We start from the raw sequence: 21,669 nt of genomic DNA, 5'->3' as shown, positions 1-21,669 counted from the left end.
CAGCAATGTGGGCAAATATGATCAACACAGATGTCTTCAGGTGCCACGCGCACATGTAACAGGTCAGCCAGTTTCATAGGTACAAATCTGCTGACAGATGCCATTAAAGTAATACTATATTTTTCGCTTTATAAGACGGGGGGAGAAAGTGGGGAGAAAATGGCTGTGCGTCTTATAAAGCGAACACTGCCATGTTTACTTTGGTGACGCTGATACATTGCGGCCTGCGATGTATCAGAGGGGTGGGAGGAGGGGACGGAGGCTAGCAACACTCGCGGCGGGGCCCGATGCAGTCACTGTACTGTAATACATCGGGCCCCGCTCAAAGCAATTTTCATATGTACAGTCTATAATCTTCAAGCAGTATCTCTGTAATCCTCTGTAGTAGTACAACTCACTATGAAAGCGGCAGGGTAACCTCGCGATTCTTACTCATTCACGCTCCTCCCACTTCATTCATGAAGGAGGAGCAGGAGCGTGAATGAGTGAGCATCGCGAGGTTACGCTGCCGCCCTGCCTGCCGCTTTCATAGTGAGTTGTACTACTACAGAGAATTGCCCTAGTTTAAAGCAGAGACACTGCTTGAAGATTATAGACTTTACATATGAAAACTGCTTCATTACACTCTGCTTTCTTCTATAACAGTACTCACTATGAAAGCAGCGGTCCAGCCGGCGCGTGACGTCACTCACTCTGACATGCTCCTCCCACTTCATTAATGAAGCTGGCAGGAGCATGACTGACTGACTGAGTGAGTGATGTCACGTGCTGGCCGGACTGCTGCTTTTATAGTGAGTACTGTTATAGAAGAAAGCAGAGCCATTAAAAGATTTTACATATAAAGTCTACTGTGTGCCCTGTGGTGTAATGAGGGTCACTATTCGCACAGGGACAATATACTGTGACACATATGATTCTGTGACCAGCATAAGATCATCTTATGCTGGTCACAGTATCATATGTGCCACAGTAAATTGTCCCTGTGTGAATAGTGACCCCCATTACATAAGATGCTATATGTGTGTCATCCACAGGTCCCCCCAAAACAGTGCGTCATCCTCAGGTCCCCCAAAAACAGTGCGTCATCCACAGGTCCCCCAAAAACAGTGCGTCATCCACAGGTCCCCCCAAAACAGTGCGTCATCCACAGGTCCCCCCAAAACAGTGCGTCATCCACAGACCACCATTAGTTCAAAACTCACCAAAAGCACACCTTTTTTTCTTATTTATCTCCTCAAAAGTCTAGGCGCGTCTTATCATCAGGTGCATCTTATAAAGCAAAAAATACGGTATTTTATGAGATGTTGCCAACTATTTTAAAAGCGGAGAAATTTAAATTTCAAACATTGCTAATTTTTCCAAATTTTGGATTTTTTAAAAACTAAAGGTAAAACTCCAATTTACAATTTAACATGTATGATATGTCACGAGAAAGCAATCTCAGAATCGGTTAGATAAGTAAAAGCATTCCAAAGTTATTACCTCATAAAGTAATACATTTCAGATTTGCAAAAATAGACTGTCAGGAAGGGGTTAATTGCAATTTAAAGGTTTAAAAAATATACTGTGTCTAAGGCTATATATACACAAATCACTGAAAAAAATGCACCAAAATGATACGCAACTGAAAATACTAGCTAATTCCTCAGGCCGATGTTAAAAGCTGAGAACTTTGCCAATATCTTCCAGCCAGGAACATATCGGAGCCCCTCATGCACCACGTCACGGTGTCTCAGCACGTATGGGGTCCTACCACTCCAACTACCCGTGGTGTGTGAACAGGGTCTGAACAGTGCTTGAAACCAACTCACAGCCAGACTCTCACATGCCTCCATAGTGGTATCACCAATGCACTGTGAGGTAAAATAAAGCTGTGAGCCGCACACACAACAGACCATGTGACACAGAAGCTACCAGGTGCAAAAGAACATTACCACCAAGATGAAGTGGCACATTCCATACACATAAAGACAAAAACTCACTGAAAAAAGTGGCCTAAACGGGTGGAAATGCTCCAAACCCAGACACTGTAGCGTGTCTATAACCGGGGGAGTAATTCCTCCGCATGTGGTCCGCAGATAACAGAAATCCCCAGCAAAAAATGCGTACAATGAAGGATGCCGGGGCGGACCGCATGCACCACAAGGACATCTTACACAAAATTATACATTGTGCAGATGAAAATATACAGTACAGACCAAAAGTTTGGACACACCTTCTCATTCAAAGAGTTTTCTTTATTTTCATGACTATGAAAATTGTAGATTTACACTGAAGGCATCAAAACTATGAATTAACACATGTGGAATTATATACATAACAAACAAGTGTGAAACAACTGAAAATATGTCATATTCTAGGTTCTTCAAAGTAGCCACCTTTTGCTTTGATTACTGCTTTGCACACTCTTGGCATTCTCTTGATGAGCTTCAGGAGATAGTCCCCAGAAATGGTTTTCACTTCACAGGTGTGCCCTGTCAGGTTTAATAAGTGGGATTTCTTGCCTTCTAAATGAGTTTGGGACCATCAGTGGCATTGAGGAGAAGTCAGGTGGATACACAGCTGATAGTCCTACTGAATAGACTGTTAGAATTTGTATTATGGCAAGAAAAAAGCAGCTAAGTAAAGAAAAACGAGTGGCCATCATTACTTTAAGAAATGAAGGTCAGTCAGTCAGCCGAAAAATTGGGAAAACTTTGAAAGTAAGGGCTATTTGACCATGAAGTAGAGTGATAGGGTGCTGCACCAGATGACCTGGCCTCCACAGTCACTGGACCTGAACCCAATCGAGATGGTTTGGGGTGAGCTGGACCGCAGAGTGAAGGCAAAAGGGCTAACAAGTGCTTAGCATCTCTGGGAACTCCTTCAAGACTGTTGGAAGACCATTTCAGGGGACTACCTCTTGAAGCTCATCAAGAGAATGCCAAGAGTGTGCAAAGCAGTAATCAAAGCAAAAGGTGGCTACTTTGAAGAACCTAGAATATGACATATTTTCAGTTGTTTCATACTTGTTTGTTATGTATATAATTCCACATGTGTTAATTCATAGTTTTGATGCCTTCATAGTCATGAAAATAAAGAAAACTCTTTGAATGAGAAGGTGTGTCCATACTTTTGGTCTCAACTGTATTTACATACACAAATCACTGAAAAAAAATGCACCAAAATGATACGCAACTGACAATACTAGCTAATTCCTCAGGCCGATTTTAAAAGCTGAGAACTTTGCCAATATCTTCCAGTCAGGAACATATCGTAGCCCCTCATGCACCACATCACGGTGTCTCAGCAAGCATGGGGTCCTACCACTCCAACTACCCGTGGTGTGTGAGCAGGGTCTGAACAGTGCTAGAAACCAACTGACAGCCAGACTCCGATATGTTCCTGACGGGAAGATATTGGCAAAGTTCTCAGCTTTTAACATCGGCCTGAGGAATTAGCTAGTATTGTCAGTTGCGTATCATTTTGGTGCATTTTTTCAGTGATTTGTGTATGTATATATGTTTTCATCTGCACAGTGTATCATTTTGTGTAAGATGTCCTTGTGGTGCATGTGGTCCGCCCCGGCATCCTCCATTGTACGCATTTTTTGCTGGGGATTGTTGCGGACCGCATGCGGAGGAATTGCTCCCCGGTTATAGTGTCTAAGGCTATGTTCACATAACACTACATTCTACATATACGCCACGAAAGCTCCAGGCATATACTCTGAATGTAGCCATTGGTCCCTATGGACTTAATGGAGGTCAAAACTGTTTCCTTTTGCATTCTGTTTGGGTGGTAAGCAAGCACAGCAGACATTGGACAACCCCAAAAAATGTATAGCAAACTGTATATTTTTGGTTTGCATTATGGCCATACAGTGTCATACTTCAGATTTATATGGTGGGGGTTCTCCCATTGTATTCCCCTGCTATATATAAATGACAAACCATGAACAGCCTAAAATATAACATTTGCCACCACCTTACTTTCCTATGCACCTTCCATACATTAGCTTGCAGCTGAGACAAGTAAGAGTGAAACCAGACTCTTCTTACTAAATGCACAAACTAGAGAATCAGAAAGAGTTAGATTCCTACTTCTCTTCTAGATTTTCAAAGACTAATGTTTAAGAGCCAGAGCATCGCTGTCTTGTAGCCTCAGGGTTCAGCAGAACCAGGTCAGCGATGTGCTCAGCAGTAGCCGTAGTTTCTTTTTTTTCCATAAATTGAGGAAGATAAACTTAGCACCGGGTTTTATTACTATATAATACATGTTTCTCCATTTTTCAATCTCCTTTCCTCCTTCTCCCTCTTGCCTTCTTGAGTGATCATGCACTCACACTTTGCTGGTAAAATCCATCTTCAAAGAGGCAGCGATGAAGATGCATTATCAGCCTATTAAGTTTACAGCTACTGGCCATGAAAGTCTATGGAGGGAAGGGGGAGAAAGGAGCAGCCGCAGAGAGATAGAGAGGAACTAATAGAGATGTTGCTAGTTCCTAGTAAGTTTTTGTTTCACTTCAGTACTGGATTCACGGATACCCTGTTTAATGTCCTCTTCGCTGCTGCTGAGTATGTGTGTCACAGATAGGAGAGCAGGATTTGCTATTCGCTGTGTATGGTGAAAACTAGCTATAAATGCTGAATACAATTCATATAATTAAAATAGAAAAACGACTGGCACTCACTATGTGGTTCACATCAAACAACTATTTATTAGCCGCCAATGGAGTGATAGCAGCAATGGATACAATTTACAATTAAAACAATAATAATCGTTAAACAACCCCTAAAAGGAATAAAATACAATGCACTGGTTATATAAATATATGCAGAAACGCAACAAGATAGGGTCTCCTGAATATGTGTTGGACTCTATATATCGCAACAATGTTCCTTTGCCAGATGGCAGTATGTATCCAAATCAATCGTGTTGGGGATACTGTCTCTTTAAATAGGAAATGTTACCAAGTCCGTTAGTATCCTGCCCAATGTCCACAATATATTAGCTCAATTGGTCCGGATCCAAGGAAATCCACAAGCTGCAATGGCTTATAATATTGAATGCTGCTGGGGGATGCCGTTTCCCTCTATATATTTATCTTCAGCAGTCCTTTAGCCGGCTTATACTGCGGCCTTCAATAGCTTGGCATATTGTATAAAGCAGGGAAATATTGCTTACCCATATAGAAGAGTCTTCAGCAGTCGGGTTTGGCCGCTCGCTGCACCGCTCACTTTCGGCGTCCTCGCACTCTGGTATTTGTCACGTGGTATCCCAGAGGTATCGCGGGACTTGGAAACTTTGTTCCGGTATTCCTATGAGAGGTGCTTAGGTAAGATGAAAAAATGGAGCGCTCCACTTATGAAGAATGATCTATATCTTATCGATCATATCCAGAATCTTGCTGTAGACAGGGATATAATGCCAAACGCGTTTCGAGGACTTCAATCCTCTTCCTCAGCAGCTATCTGCTGTACGGGCACACGGCAGGGCGCAGAAGGAAAGGAATGCCATACGGTTTTTGGAAGGCAGATTTTGCTGGACTGGTTTTTTGACACCATGTCCCATTTGAAGCCCCCCTGATGCACCCCTAGAGTAGAAACTCCAAAAAAGTGACCCCATTTTGGAAACTACGGGATAGGGTGGCAGTTTTGTTGGTACTATTTTAGGGTACAGATGATTTTTGGTTGCTTTATATTACACTTTTTGTGAGGCAATGTAACAAGAAATAGCTGTTTTGGCACCTTTTTTATTTTTTGTTATTTACAACATTTATCTGACAGGTTAGATCATGTGGTATTTTTATAGAGCAGGTTGTCACATAGCAAAGCATAAAAAAAAATAAAAAAAATTAAGATTCTTTAATGTCTCCACATTCTAAAAGCCATAGTTTTATTTTATTTTTTTGGCTACTGTCTTGTGTAGGGGCTAATTTTTTTCAGGATGAGATGACGGTTTGATTGGCACTATTTTGGGGTGCGTATGACTTTTTAATCGCTTGCTATTACACTTTTTGTGATGTAAGGTGACAAAAAATTGAATTTTTTTTACACCATTTTTATTTTTTTACGGTATTCACCTGAGGGGTTAGGTCATGTGATATTTTTATAGAGCAGGTTATTACGGACTCGGCGATACCTAATATGTATCGTTTTTCTTATTTATTTTACTTTATCACATTAACATCATTTTAGAAAAAAAAATCATGTTTTAGTGTCTCCATAGTCTGAGAGCCATATTTTTTTTTACTTTTTGAGTAATTGTCTCATTTTTTGTGGGATGAGGTGCCGATTTTGATTGGTACCATTTTGGCGTACATACAACTTTTTTGATCACTTTTATTCCCTTTTTTGGGAAGGTGGGCAAAATTTCTATTTCATCATAGTTTTTATTTTTATTGCGTTCACCGTGCGGGGAAAGTAACATGAACGTTTTATAGATCAGGTCATTACGGACGCGATAATATCAAACATTTTTTGACCCAGACCCACTTGGTTCTTGAAGATCCAGTGGGTCTGATGTCTGTATAATACAATACAGTACACTATATAGTGTACTGTATTTTAAGTTTACACTTAGTCTGATCAGACTTCTGCCTTTATCAGAGTTCTGATCAGACTTAGCCTTACCATGTGAAGGCGTCCAGTTGCCATGGTATCCATCATCTGCTGCCACAACAGAGCATCGGGTGATGGGGAGGGAGGGGGGCCTCCTCCCTCTGTGATCCCGTCAAGAATCGGGGGCTGAAACGGCCTAGCAGCCCCCGATGGGAGAGGGAGCTCTCTCACTGTTAACCCCTTCTATACAGGTACGCCGTGTGTCCTTAAGTATCGGGACATCAGGGCGTACCTGTACGTAGGGGTGGGCGATATGGCCTAAAATCTATATTGCTATATAATTTGAAGCATGTGCGATATGCGATATATATTGTGATATATTATTTTCTTCTGTATGTATACAAAAAATACAAATTAATAAACTTTGCAAGAAATATTTAATGTGTATTGTGTAACACATCTTTTTCCAAACAATGTAAAGATGAAGTGTTAGTAAAACATAAATTTCTTGAAAATAAAGTGCAAAATGTAAAATAGTAAACATTACATTTCTTCCTCCTGTCCTGATTACTTAGGCTCCCTTCCATTCACATCACCATTTATCCTTTCCGTTCTCCAGCTCTGTTGAGGAGCAGGAGAACGGAAAGGACGGATTCTGCAGATAACTGACACCTAACTGAGCGTAACGGAGCCTATAATGGGGTCCGTTCTGTGTCCGCTCAGAACATGATTTTTGAGCGGAGACGAAATACTGCATGCAGGACTTTTGTCTCAGCTAAAAAATCATGTTCTGAGGCTCTGAACGGACCCCATTATAGTCTATGGGGTCTTTAGGCTCCGTTACGCTCAGTTAGGTGTCAGTTATCTGCAGAATCCGTCCTTTCCGTTCTCCTGCTCCTTAACGGAGCCAGAGAACGGAAAGGAGAAACGGTGATGTGTGAACGAGCCCTTACTTATATTGCACAAAAATAAAAAGCTGCGCATATTTGAACAAAAAAGCCTTCAAGTTCAACAGGTTTCTTAACTGTAAACGGTTAAAGGGAACCTGACACCTGTCATCAACTTTATGCTGCCCATACTAATGGCAGCATAAAAGAGAGACGGGTGAGTTGATTTCATCAGTCTGTGTAGTTTAAAAGTAAGTGGTTGCCGAGAACCAACCTCACAATCATTGCAGACTGAGCCTGGAAAAGAGTCCCGGCCACCTGAGAGGAGTCATGGGTATTCATGAATTCCTGCTCTCCCTGCCCACCTGCTGATGACTGACCAGTCTCCTACCTAGTTCCCTTTCTGTCTAGGAGAGAACTGCCAATCATCAGCAGGTGGGCAGGGAGAGCAGGAGATTATAGATAACCAGGACTCTAAGTTCTCAGGTAGATTTGACTCTTTTCATGGTCTGGGCTGCAATGATTATGATGCTGGTTCTCAGTAACCACTTACTTTTAGTTAATGAGTGACACACCGCTGAAATCAGAATATTTGTCACTATTATGCTGCCGTCAGTGAGGTCATAAGACATGTGTCCCCCAGTGAGCCTTTGCCATCATCAGACATGTGTCCCCCAGCAGTGAGCCAGTGCCATCAGATCAGCCCCATGTGGCATTTGCCATCATCAGACATGTGTCCCCCAGCAGTGAGCCAGTGCCATCAGATCAGCGCCCCATGGCATTTGCCATCATCAGACGTCATGTGTCCCCCCTGCTATATATTCAGACAGAGCAGCCGGTCTCAGTGCCATCAGAAGATGATCAGGTTCTGGCCATCCTTTGCAAAAAGATCCATTCCTTAGCCACTCCACCCCCCCCCCCCCAACCCCAATCCTCCAGCAAGAGTCCCCGTCCCCCCACAAGACTGTTATTATACTTACCTTTCCTGCAGGGTGCTCGGCAGTGGCCGGCTAATGGAGTCCGCAGATGTGGCGTCTTCTTCAAGCACTGGGGGGGGGGACCTGACTGACGTCTCATACAGCGTCAGCAAAGCGGGCTGACGCTGTGTGCACGCCGATCCTGGCCAGTACAGCGCGGTGCAGAGTCGGGAGGCCAAGAAGCGGTGAGCCAGAAGCTTCTGCGCAATCATTCACTACCGCTCCGTGGTCCTATCGCGGGATGGCGATATAGGCGATATACACAAAATCCATATCGTGGCACATATATCGCCAATATCGCCCACCCCTACCTGTACACCGTGTCCCCAAGAGGTTAAAGGGGTTCTGCACTTTGTTTAAACTTATGATCTATCCTCTGGATAGATCATCAGCTTCTGATCGGCGTGGGTCAGACACTCGGGACCCCCGCCATTCAGCTGTTTGAGAAGGCAGCAGCGCCGCAGCCTTTTCACTGTTTACCGCAGTCTCAGTGACGTCACGACTTGTATGAACTGGCCTGGGCGGGGCTAAGCTCCATTCAAGTGAACAGAGCTTAGCCCCGCCCAGGCCAGTGATACTAGTCGTGACGTCACTGGGCCAGCGGTAAACAGTGAGAAGGCCGCGGCGCTGCTGGAGCGCGGCTGCCTTCTCAAACAGCTGATCGGTGGGGGTCCCGGGTGTCGCACCCCCGCTGATCAGAACCTGATGATGTATCCAGAGGATAGATCATCAGTTTAAACAAAGTGCAGAACACCTTTTAAGGTTTTATTTTTTAACGCTAGAAAAACTATACAAATGTGGTATTGCCATAATCGTACTAACCGGAGAATAAAAGTTTTACCGCATAGGGAAAACCGTAAAAACAAAACCCAATTCCATTTTTAATTTTTTTACAGCTCCCCACTACATTGTATGCAATATTAAATGATGTCATTTGAAAGCACTTGTCCCGCAAAAAATAAGCCCCCAAACGGCTATGTGAATGGAAAAATAAAAAAGTTATGGCCCCGGGAAAGGCAGGGAGTGAAAAATGAAAACGCAAAAAGGAAAAGCCCTCCAGGGCTGCAAGGGTTAAACTATTGCCCATCAGTGCCGATAGTTTAATAATGCTTAATACTAGCTGCATGCATGTGCTATTCCTAGCACACGTACAACTAGTAATATAATCTGGCCAACCCCTTTAATTGTTACTTTTTAGCCTTTGGCTGCATTCACACATCCGTCACAGGTGATCCAGCATAAATATCGTCTGGTGGCCAGACAAAAACCGTTGCATGCAGTGGTATCTGTCTGGCAGAAACCCGGAATGCCGGAAAATGGCTGGGTTACCGCCGGACCTCATTACAGTCAATGGGGATCCGGTGGTGAACTAGGGAATCCGGCAATGCCGGATCCAGTAAACTCTGGCAGGCTTTTCTCTCCTGAGACAGCCTGCCGGAAACGTTCACTGGTTTTGTGAACGCGGCCTAAGTTATGCTTGCTCAGTTTCCACTTCATTAAAAGGGTTGTCTCAGTTCAGCAAATAGCATTGAATATGTAGAAAAAGTGAATACAAGGCACTTACTAATGTATTATGATTTTCCATATTGCTTCCTTTGCTGGCAGGAGTCATTTTTCCATTACATTATACAGTGCTTATTTCCATGGTTATGACCACCCTGAAATCCATCAGTTGTGGTCGTGCTTGCACACTATAGAAAAAAGCAGCCAGCCAATCCTGGCCACCAGAGAGGCTAGCTTGTTTTCCTCTAGTAGCTCGACCACCTCTGCTGGATTGCAGGGTGGTCGTAACCATGGAAACGACCAGTGTATAATGTGATGGAAAAATAAATCCAGCCAGCAAAGGAAGCAATGTGGACAATCACAATACATTAGTAAGTGTTTGGTATTAAAGGGGTTGTCTGGGTTCAGAGCTCAACCCGGACATACCCATAATCTCACCTAGGCAGCCCCCTCTGACTTGAGCATCGGAGCAGTTTGTGCTCCGATGCTCTCCCTTGCCCTACGCAGGATCGCGCCGGGCAAGGGTTCTTTTATTTACTATAACACACTGCCGGCAGTGTGTTCGGTGACGTCATCGGCTCTGATGGGCGGGCTTTAGTGCTGCCTTAGCCGTTTTACAGGCTAGGGCAGCGCTAAAGCCCGCCCATCAGTGACGGTGACATCACTGGGATCACTGCTGGGCGGAAGCCTCCGTCTGGCAGCCCGAAGGAGAGCCCGGTTCGTCACTGGAACTCCACAAAATTCCTTTGCCCTGCGCGATTAAGCACAGGGCAAAGGAGAACATTGTAGCATGAACTGCTCTGATGCTCAAGTCAGGGGTGCTTCTGGGGTGAAATTATGGGTATGTCCAGGTTCAGCTCTGAACCCGGACAACCCCTTTAACTTTCTCTACATGATAAATGCCACTTGCTAAAGAGACACAACCCCTTTAAGTTCACACTGTTTTTGGAACAAGAAAAGGTCCTGTCTGCAGGACTTTTTTCTGCCAAAAATAACATATACTTGATGAAATGAAGCTTTCTGGGTTTGGGTTTTTATTTTAACATTTTGGTCAATGAATGATGGATACAAAAGGAAGGTGTTCTATTTGTACCTTTCTTTCCCAATCCGTTTACAGATGTATTATTTTCTGTTCCTTTCACAGAATAGAATAACAGAAAAGTCAATGCAGATGTGAACAAGTTCTAACCTGCCAAAATATCATTCGCTTTGTAACATTTGTGCATGAGATAACTTTACTATTTTGATTTGGTTTTCATTCTGTATATGTTGGGAGCAGTTTTTTCCAAATTGTGTGCTTTACAAAGTTGAAAGGTTTTGATACAGACTTTGATTTGCTACTACTTTACAGTCTCACACAATACTGCAGCATGCTCGCTGTCGTGCTGTCTTCAGGATTTTCTCCTGTAAGATCTTAACTCAGCGGGTGATCTTTGAAACCATATGTGCTGCACTGCTGATGAAAACCATGAAACAAAATGGCCTGTAAGCTTGGCTTTTTGCTTTGTTTTATGCTATTATACATTTAGTCTTTAAAGTGACATTCTCAACTGAAATATTCCCCCTGATAAACTCATTAAGGTTTAGCAGCATAAATACAGAATTCTTTTGAAAGTAGAGGGCGATCACAAGAGGAGTTAGGCTTGTGTACATAAACATTGGAGGCTCTGTTATATATATATATATATATATATATATATATATATTATATAAAATAAAAAATATATAGATATATAATAAATATATATATATATATATATATATATATATATATATATATATATATATAATGGACAACATTTTTTTTACTTTTTTTTTTCTAACAATACACACTTAAAGGGGTATTCCAGTTTTTATATTATATTTTTTTTTGTTTATACCGGGTAGCCCACAAGGTGAACAAGCAAATGGATTTTTTTTTTTTTTTTTATTACCCACAAGTCACAAAAGAGGGTGAAAGTGGTCCCCATTCACGTCTCTGTATCTTTGGCTGATACTGCTTGCATCTCTTCAACAGTGATGCTGCAGAAGAAAAAATGTCCTGCTTTTTCCAACGGGGAAAAAAAATAAAAAATGCAATGCAACAACACTGCAAACTAAATAAAGTACAATAATGCAATAGTAATAGAAAGTATTCTGGTGCTAATGCTACGCTTAGGGTACTTTCACACTAGCGTTTACGTATTGAGTTCCGTCATAGGGGCTCAATAACGGAAAAAAACTCTTCATTTTTGTCCTCTTTCATTGTCAATGGGGACAAAACTGAACTGAACAAAAAGGAACGCTCCAAAATGCATTCCGTTCCATTTAGTTGCGTTCTCATACCGCAACATGTTGTATTTTGCTTTGCCTCCTGTCATGCGGAGCAGAACAGATCCGGCATTTCCCCCAGTGCAAGTCAATGGGGACGTTTTCTCTGCCACAATCTGCCACAATAGAAAAAGGATTGGTCCACCATTGACTTTCAATGGAGTTTATGACGGATCCGTCTTGGCTTTGTTACAGATAATGCAACCGGATCCATTCATAACGGATGCAGACGATTGTATTATCAGTAACAGAAGCGTTTTTGCTGGACCCTGCCTGATCCAGCAAAAACGCCAGTGTTTATTTTGTAAATTTGAGATTCTTGGCAAATACTAAATTATTTGGGCCGTCTGCCTAACGCACTGTATATTTTTTTCTTTGTGTTTCTAGCCATGGCAGCGTGCACCTGCGCATTGCTATGTACTGACTGACCCCCCTTTTTTCTCTGCTTTTTCCAACAAGATGGGGCAACATGCCACACCTCATGGAACTCACTGGCAAGGGTTTATGAACTGTTTACGGAGGAGCGAACTGTGAGCAAGGGGTTATGGCCACCATGTTCCGCAGACATGTTCACATATGATTTTTATCTATGGAGAAATTTAAAACAGAAAAGTGGACATTTATGAATAATTGTGTAATTTCCGCCAAAAAATACTAACTTTACAAATTAAAGTGGTGATTTGTTTCACCTCATATATCAAAAGGCGCACGCCACTTTTAGTGACTTTTAAAAAAATATATAAACTTGATTATCCACCTATGTCTCTCGATTTGTAGCATTTTAATGCCAATAGCACTAAAATGTGACTTTTTAAGACCAAAATGCGCCATTTCAGCCAACCCTGCCAGACCACAATTGTGACTTTTGAAGCATATTTGTGACATTTCCAGTGGTAAATTGCGACTTTTGTCTCAGACTCGGGACGTTTTTGTTATTGTTTTTTGTTGAATGTCAATTTACTGACAAAACAGTGCTGTTTAGCTCATTTATATTAGATAAAAATAAATTCCTCCTGTTTTAATACTCACCTATCACTTGTTCACACGACAAGGTTTTTTCATTAATGCGACTTTTTGACAAAGTCACATCTTTCTGCCATAAATGCGACTTTTTACACAGAACACCACCACATAATCTGGCTTAATTGTCAGCAACAATTTGAGCCATTTCCTTCAATAAAAGGATGATAAATGAGGCGTAACATGCGCCAATCTGATAGTCCCGCCCACTGACATTTATAACTTCTTTTCGGCATGCTGTATTCTTTATGGTGAAAATTCTGCAGAAAACAGTTGATATATTTGGCACAAATCAAAATGCCATTTTTGTGGCACATTTTACACCATAATTCTGGGGCAACATATTTAGTAAATGTCCCCCAAAGTGTACGCATCCTCTGGATGAACTCAAGGAAAATCTCACAAACACTATCTCCAGCATGACAATCAGTACGAGCCAATATAATACGACGTGCCCAAAGATGCATAGATGTGAACGGGGACCACTTACAGCATCTTTTTAAGCCATACATTTGTGATCAACCATTGTCTTGTGTGTACTCTATTAGTATTGAAAATCTGGTTTTAAAGTATGTATGGTCTCATCTCTTTTCAGGTTTGGGATGGTACTAAATTTGGTTCCCTACCTTGGAAGGTTTATGTAGAAGATGAAGCACTTGAAGGAGACCGAGATTCTATCAGTCGGCTACAGAACTTTACCATAGACGTTCTGGTTTATGATAATCATGTGGAACTTGCAAAATCTATAAAGGTAATTAGTTCACACTCTACCCTGTTCGTATTACTGAACTCAGTTACTGTTTCTGTATTAGTACATTATCCAAAACTGACAGTACATATAAGAAATCCTTAATTCTAGCACTTGAAAGGGTTTTACGACATTTAAATACTGATCACCTATGCTCTGAATAGGCCTTCAATATCTGATTGATTGGTCTGGGTCCAACACCCGGGACCCCAGCCGATTAGCTCTTTGAGAAGGCACCAGCACCCCTGTGAGCGCCGCTACATTCTCGCAGCTTACCAAGCTCAGCGCTGTACATTGTACAGCAGCTGTGCTTGGTGTCACAGCTCTGCCCCATTCACATCTATTGGGCTGAGCTGTGCCTAGGTTGTGTGACCCATGAATGTGTCATCGCTGGCCTAGTGAAAGCTGCAAGAAGGCCAGCTGATCAACAGGGGTCCCTGATGTCGAACCCCCACCGAGCAGGTGGATAGGTCATCAATCTTTAAGTCTTAGAAAACCCCTTTAATGGTCCACAGGATAAGGGATAACTAACTGATCGATGGGGGTCAGAACGCTGGGACCCCTCCCAATCCTGAGAATGCTCCATTCCTTCTCTACGGGACCACCTGAAATAGCTGAGCACTGTACTCAAGTATCTCCAGACGGTCCTATAGAGATTGAGTGGAGCAGCAGGGTGGGTGCATGTACTGCCTGATGCTTCATCAGAACAGGGTAACTGGTCCCTCGTTCTTGTAATTGGTGGGGGTCCCAATTGTTGAACCCCCACATTGATCAGTTAGTTAGGCACAACTCTTTTAAGGAAAAGGCATTAATTGCTGTTCTGATAAAGGAATATGCATTAGCTTGTCGTCCGATGGTCTAAATTTTTCAAGACTCAAATGCATAATTAATAGGTAAAAGGTTCAGCAAGCAAAGGGGGCATCATGAAATGTGATTAAAGGCTATGTACCCTTTCACAACCATTTGTTTACTCCTGTAAATTAATATCCACAGTGAAGCAACTTGTTCATGATTTAAAAATGCCCTGCTCCTTCCCGTACAGGTGAAACTCGAAATATTTGAATATCGTGCAAAAGTCCATTTATTTCAGTAATGCAAATGAAAAGGAATTGCATTAATGCAGCTTAAAATTTTAATATTGTGAAAAGGTTCAATATTCTAGGCTCAAAGTGTCACACTTGTGACTTTGGAGTTTCATAAGCTATAAGCCATAATCATCCAAATTATAACAACTAAAGGCTTGAAATATCTTGCTTTGCATGTAATGAGTCTCTCATACACTCACCTAAAGAATTATTAGGAACACCATACTAATACGGTGTTGGACCCCCTTTTGCCTTCAGAACTGCCTTAATTCTACGTGGCACTGATTCAACAAGGTGCTGATAGCATTCTTTAGAAATGTTGGCCCATATTGATATGATAGCATCTTGCAGTTGATGGAGATTTGAGGGATGCACATCCAGGGCACGAAGCTCCCGTTCCACCACATCCCAAAGATGCTCTATTGGGTTGAGATCTGGAGACTGTGGGGGCCATTTTAGTACAGTGAACTCATTGTCATGTTCAAGAAACCAATTTGAAATGATTCGAGCTTTGTGACATGGTGCATTATCCTGCTGGAAGTAGCCATCAGAGGATGGATACATGTTCTCATTCTGTTTACGCCAAATTCGGACTCTACCATTTGAATGTCTCAACAGAAATCGAGACTCATCAGACCAGGCAACATTTTTCCAGTCTTCAACAGTCCAATTTTGGTGAGCTCGTGCAAATTGTAGCCTCTTTTTCCTATTTGTAGTGGAGATGAGTGGTACCCGGTGGGGTCTTCTGCTGTTGTAGCCCATCCGCCTCAAGGTTGTGCGTGTTGTGGCTTCACAAATGCTTTGCTGCATACCTCGGTTGTAACGAGTGGTTATTTCAGTCAACGTTGCTCTTCTATCAGCTTGAATCAGTCGGCCCATTCTCCTCTGACTTCTAGCATCCACAAGGCATTTTTGCCCACAGGACTGCCGCATACTGGATGTTTTTCCCTTTTCACACCATTCTTTGTAAACCCTAGAAATGGTTGTGCGTGAAAATCCCAGTAACTGAGCAGATTGTGAAATACTCAGACCGGCCCGTCTGGCACCATGCCACGCTCAAAATTGCTTAAATCACCTTTCTTTCCTATTCTGACATTCAGTTTGGAGTTCAGGAGATTGTCTTGACCAGGACCACCCCCCTAAATGCATTGAAGCAACTGCCATGTGATTGGTTGACTAGATAATTGCATTAATGAGAAATAGAACAGGTGTTCCTAATAATTCTTTAGGTGAGTGTATATTAGTTTCACCTTTTAAGTTGCATTACTGAAATAAATGAACTTTGCAAAATATTCAAATTATTAGAATTTCACCTGTATACAGCTGTACTAGAATGCTATGAGCACCAGGTTCATACAGGTGCTACACAGTGCTTTATCGATCATTTTATGTGTGTAGCCTGATTTTATAAAATACCAGCTAGGCAAAACCACCAAAGACTAAGTGTCTGAGCAAGCGCAGGAGAGCCGAGGAAAAATCTCCCCAGTGATGACTCAATATTCGTTGAATATTTATATAAGGACGGGAGCATGCGCAGAATTGTAGACAAGCCGACATCTAGTCTTAGAAGGTAAACATGCGTAAATTCTAATACATGTAGCGCACTAAGGATGGACAATCCGAACAAAAAGCAAAACCTTTAGCAATATTACAAGTACTTTCAGCGCATACTAAATTGACAAGATCGAGTATAATTCTGGTAGGAAACTATCGATCGAAAAAAGTTCCAAAAAATCTAAGTGCACTGACATGCGCAAGATCTCAGATCATATCGCGAGACTATAGACGTCACTGAAACAAGGAATATCCACAAGAAGAACTAACGAATCGAGTGACCCGATACTGAAAACAATGCAACAAGGAACAAAATAACAAGTTGGTAACGGATCACGTCATGAAAGAGGAGGTGATAAATAGATTGCGTCACTCCTATCTTATTGTAGACTGCCCGTGCCCCTGAAGACGCCATGTACATGGCGAAACATGTCGGGGGGCAGTGTATAAGGTTTTAGACTATTTAGACCTCTGCATGTGAGAAATTTAGACGCTGATAAAAACAAACAAGTAGTGACTGGAGCAAGCGCGCCGCTACCAGGCTACTAAAATAATAGCACAGCTAGCAAGTAATATAGCACACTAGAGGTTCTATTAGATAGTTTTAATAGTAGGTTAGATAGATTCATTTAAGATTTAATAAGTGATCAATAAAAGTTATATTTTAATGTCATAATCTAGTATACACATGTCAAGAGTAGGCAACCAGTAGTCTAATAATGAGAACTGACACATGGAAAAAGTATTGAACACATGAAGAAAGAGGTGCAAAAATCAATGGGAAGTCATGAAACCAGTTAAAATCTATCTGTAATTAGAAAGCAATCCTGCCACTTAGTTATAAATTATCAGCTGGTTCAACTGATGGCTTATAAAAAGGTGTCTCATTACCAAGGTGCCACACAAGAAAAATCTCATGATGGGTAAAACCAATGAGCTCTCTCAAGACCTTCGCAACCTTATTGTTGCAAAACATACTGGTGGCATTGGTTACAGAAGAATTTCTAAACTACTAAAGGTTCCAGTGAGCACTGTTGGGGCCATAATCCAAAAGTGGAAAGAACATAATTTCATCATAAACCGGCTACAACCAGATGCTCCGGGTAAGCTTTGAGACAGAGTAGTGAAAAGAATTATTAGAAGAGTTGTCCAAGAGCCAAGGACCACCTGTGGAGAGCTACAGAAAGACCTGGAATCAGCAGGTACAATTGCTTCAAAGAAAATAATAAGTAATGCACTCAACCTCCATGGCCTGTAAGCACGCTCACCACGCAAGACTCCATTGCTGAACAAAAGGTATGTTCAAGCGCGTTCAAGTTTGCTCAACAACATTTAGTCAAGCCTAGGAAATGGAGAATATAGTCTGGTCAGATGAGACCAAAATTGAACTCTTTAGATGCCATAATACACACCATGTTTAGAGGCCAAAAGGCACTGGATATCACCCCAGAAACACCATACCAAAAGTGAAGTTTGCAGGTGTAAATATCATGGTGCGGGGCTGTTTTTCAGCATACGGCACTGGCAAACTTCATATAATTGGAGTAAGGATGAATGGACAAATGTACTGCCATCTACTAGGATGATAAAGATGATCCCAAGCACACAGGCAAGGAAACTCTTATTTGGTTTCAGAGATAGAATGGACTTTTGTACAACGTATCAAATACATTTCAGTAAGCGTGTTCAATACTTTTTCCCTGTGCCATGTCTCATTATTACACATAACTTAGTTTATGGACATGAATGGTTTGAGTTATTTTCCTGTGTGGATTGGATGGGTTGTTACCGGTATCTAGTTAGAATTTCATGTCAATAGCAGCTTTTAGAGATATATTTACTTAGAAAATTGGTGACATGTTCGGTACTTATTTCACCCGCTGTATCTACTCAAATTTACTAACGTCATGAAGTACAATGTGTCACAAGAAAACATTCTCAAAATGGCGTTCCAAAGTTATTACCACATAAAGTTAGATTTGCATAAAATGGCCTGGTCCTTCAGTTGAAAAATGGCTGTGTCCTTAATGGGTTAATATTCATGGAAAACTCTTCTACAGACTCTGCTAGAATATGCATTTTAGTCACAAATTAGAATTTTTGTGCAATTCTTACTTATAATCTTTTATGTAATAAAGGGACTCTTCCAGCTCTGAAACAACCCCAAAGTAGAGTAAGCGTTGTATAGTGTAAGTGACGCTGAGTCCAGTTTTGTTATTTTTAGCTTCATGCTCACTTGCAGTCCAAGTGCTCCGAAAAACCAGCAGTAAAATTCATTGAGAGGACTTCTCTTTTTGTGTCTTTCCACTTCTGGTGATTTTAGGAAGTCTGTCCAGGGGAAAACCGCTTACTGTTAAGTGTGAACTGTTTTTAGCCACGTGGCACACTGCTGCTATATGTACAGACACCGTAATGTTGCTCTTTGAACTTTAAGGGGTATTCTGGTTATAACAAGTTATCCCTTATCCACAGAATATGAGAAAACTATTAGATAGGTGGGGGTCTCACCTCTGTGACCCCCATCTGTACCCCGTGGAGCCCCCCTGAAAAGGACAGATCGGCTGGTTGAAAAAGCGCACCACCGCTCTATTCATTTCTATGGGGGCGCTGGAAATCATTGGAATACCACTTTAAGACATTTAGTTGTACATTTATCTAATTGTGTAGAAATATTAAGTGAATAGACATTTGAAAGATAAAGAGTAAAAAAAATATTGCTTCTTAAAAATGATGAATGGAACAAAAAATGGTTATAAACATACAGCGCTAAAACAACAAACTTCCTGTACAACAAAAAAAATTTGTTCTAATTTTTTGCTATTGGATTCTCCGTCTCTAGAAAGATATTGCACAGAGACCCAGACACCCACTTTTGTCTCAGACTATTTAATACAGACAGCTTTGGGGGTAGTGATTATATAAGAATGAATATGAGCTGTATAGAAGGCTATCTATACTTAACATGGTATTTTGGGAGATATAGCCCGCATATCTCTCTGAATGGCATAATGGAAATGGCCACAGGGCATCAGATGTGAACAGTTATCAGGGGAAGTCCAGTCAAAGTGCTCTTCTGATACAGATGTAGCAGGGTTAGCACTCCAGCTCTTAACAAAATGTAGTTAACTCATCGTGTTATCTTGAGACAAAAGCCATTGAAAAGCAATTGAAGGTGTTTGCTTAGATTAGATAACACAAGTCAGAAATCTCAGAAAACAGGAGTGTTAACTGTACTCCATCCATGTAATACTTGGGAAAAGTTCACATTGTTGACATCTCAGTGATCTTAGACCACCACTACTTTCAAGAAGTAAACTGCATTAACCTCTCAAACTATTTTCTAAGCACATTTTACTTAGGCAGATAAGATTTTCTAGTTTTTATAATCTTAAAGACAAAACCATTAAATGCAATCTGCAGGCAGCTTGTTATAGAGCAAAAGGAGCTGAGCAGAATTATGTATAATTTTGTGGGAAAAGAGTCAGCAAAGCTTGTAAACATTTTAAATGTCTGCTCCGCTCGTTTTTGTCTTTTGTCATTGCTGTTGTAGAGGGAGAAGAGAGCTTTTGTGAGCACTTCTGCTGTGTGAATGCTGAACTAACTGCTTCAGCTCTAAGAGCAGCTTTTTGCTCTACTGCCAGGATGGGCAGTAGCTCCAGCCCCAAATGTTAACCCAGTGATTGACTCAGACTGTGAGCGCAGCATGATCAAAGGGATTTCCCCTCTGATTGGATTCCAGAGATCTGATCACAGGCTAGGTAAGCCCTCTGAAGTCAGCTCTTTCCCAGGACTGTAAATTCAGTAATCCTGCTGTTGGAAACACAGAGCATAATGTATTAGCAAACAGGAGTATGCTAATACATTATAAGCATAAAATCATTTTGTATGACAATAATTCCTTGATGGATTATAAAATGTTAACAAATGTAATTAAAATTTAAATAAAAAAGCCTGCAAAAAGTGATTTTTCATAAAACACATTTTATTGCACATATTTTATGCAAAAGCAAAAAAACAAAACTACACTTATTGGTTATCCACATCTAATATATAAAGCTTGAGTGTATGTGTGTGTCCGCTAAAGGAATCCGCATTATCGCATTTACAATCACAAAATTCGACATAGGTACATCAGGTGTCCGGAAAGGTTTTAGACCAGGTCTCAGCTCTCTAGCATGTACTGTTTCTGAGATATTCCCAAAAAATGCAAATATGGCACCATTACATGACCTACATTAGCCAATAGAAGCCTGCAGGTCTTTCTCCTCATATCCCAACTGCCATACACACGGTCACATTACCCTTATTAGCCAATACAAGCTCGCAGGGCCTTAGTCTCTACATACACACAATTTTACACCAGGTTTCCATAACAACCCAGCCATTTTTATTCACTGTAGGTCAGCTTTAAATGGGCAGGGCGCTGTGGATGACACTGTTAAGGGAGCGGAGTGCTGTGGAGGTCACAGTTAAGGGGGCAGGTAGGGTGGCCATTCAGGCCACCCTCAAAAGGCGGACTTAAAAACCTGGATCGGTTAGGCCACGCCCCCTCCCACTCCGCATCCAAAGAGGATTGAAAAAATGAAGGTAAAAATAAACTTCTGTCACCTGCAGGGTTGGGAGGGAGGGTGACTTTCTCACTGCAGCTCACGCTTAGACAGCACAGTGCTGCTGTCTGAGAGTGAGCTGTTCAAAAGTACATCCCTGTGTCCATCCGGGCCCTGCGCCGGACAGGGAGTCTGAAAGCCGGACTATCTGGCCTAAAACCGGACCAATGGCCACCTAGGGGCAGACTGCTGTGGAGGTCACAATTAAGGGGATGATCCGCTATGGAGGTCAGTGTTAAGGGGCAGATTTCTGTAGAGGCCACTGTTAAGGGGACGAGGTGTTCTGGAAATCATTGTTAAGGAGATGGGGTACTGTGGAGGTCACTAATAAAGGGACGGCCGCTGTGGAGGTCATTGTTAAGGGGGTAGGATGCTGTGGAAGTCACTAAGCGGGCTGCTGTGGAGGTCACTGTTAATGGGGCAGTTGCTGGGAGGT

General features: G+C 41.8%; 1 protein-coding gene across 1 annotated transcript in view; it reads left to right on the top strand.

Moving 5' to 3' along the window:
* Positions 1–21,669, top strand: part of POT1 (protection of telomeres 1) — a 113,649-nt gene that overhangs the window by 20,326 nt on the left and 71,654 nt on the right. Inside the window, exon 5 of the mRNA XM_040411904.1 lies at positions 13,835–13,990. Within this exon, the coding sequence (XP_040267838.1) occupies positions 13,835–13,990 (156 nt within the window). The remainder of the gene's footprint in view (positions 1–13,834; positions 13,991–21,669) is intronic.

This window comes from Bufo bufo, chromosome 1 (genome assembly GCF_905171765.1).
Source record: "Bufo bufo chromosome 1, aBufBuf1.1, whole genome shotgun sequence".
In the NCBI taxonomy this organism is placed as follows: domain Eukaryota; kingdom Metazoa; phylum Chordata; class Amphibia; order Anura; family Bufonidae; genus Bufo; species Bufo bufo.
Note: the sequence above shows the minus strand (reverse complement) of the source record. Positions and strands in the feature narration are given on the sequence as shown.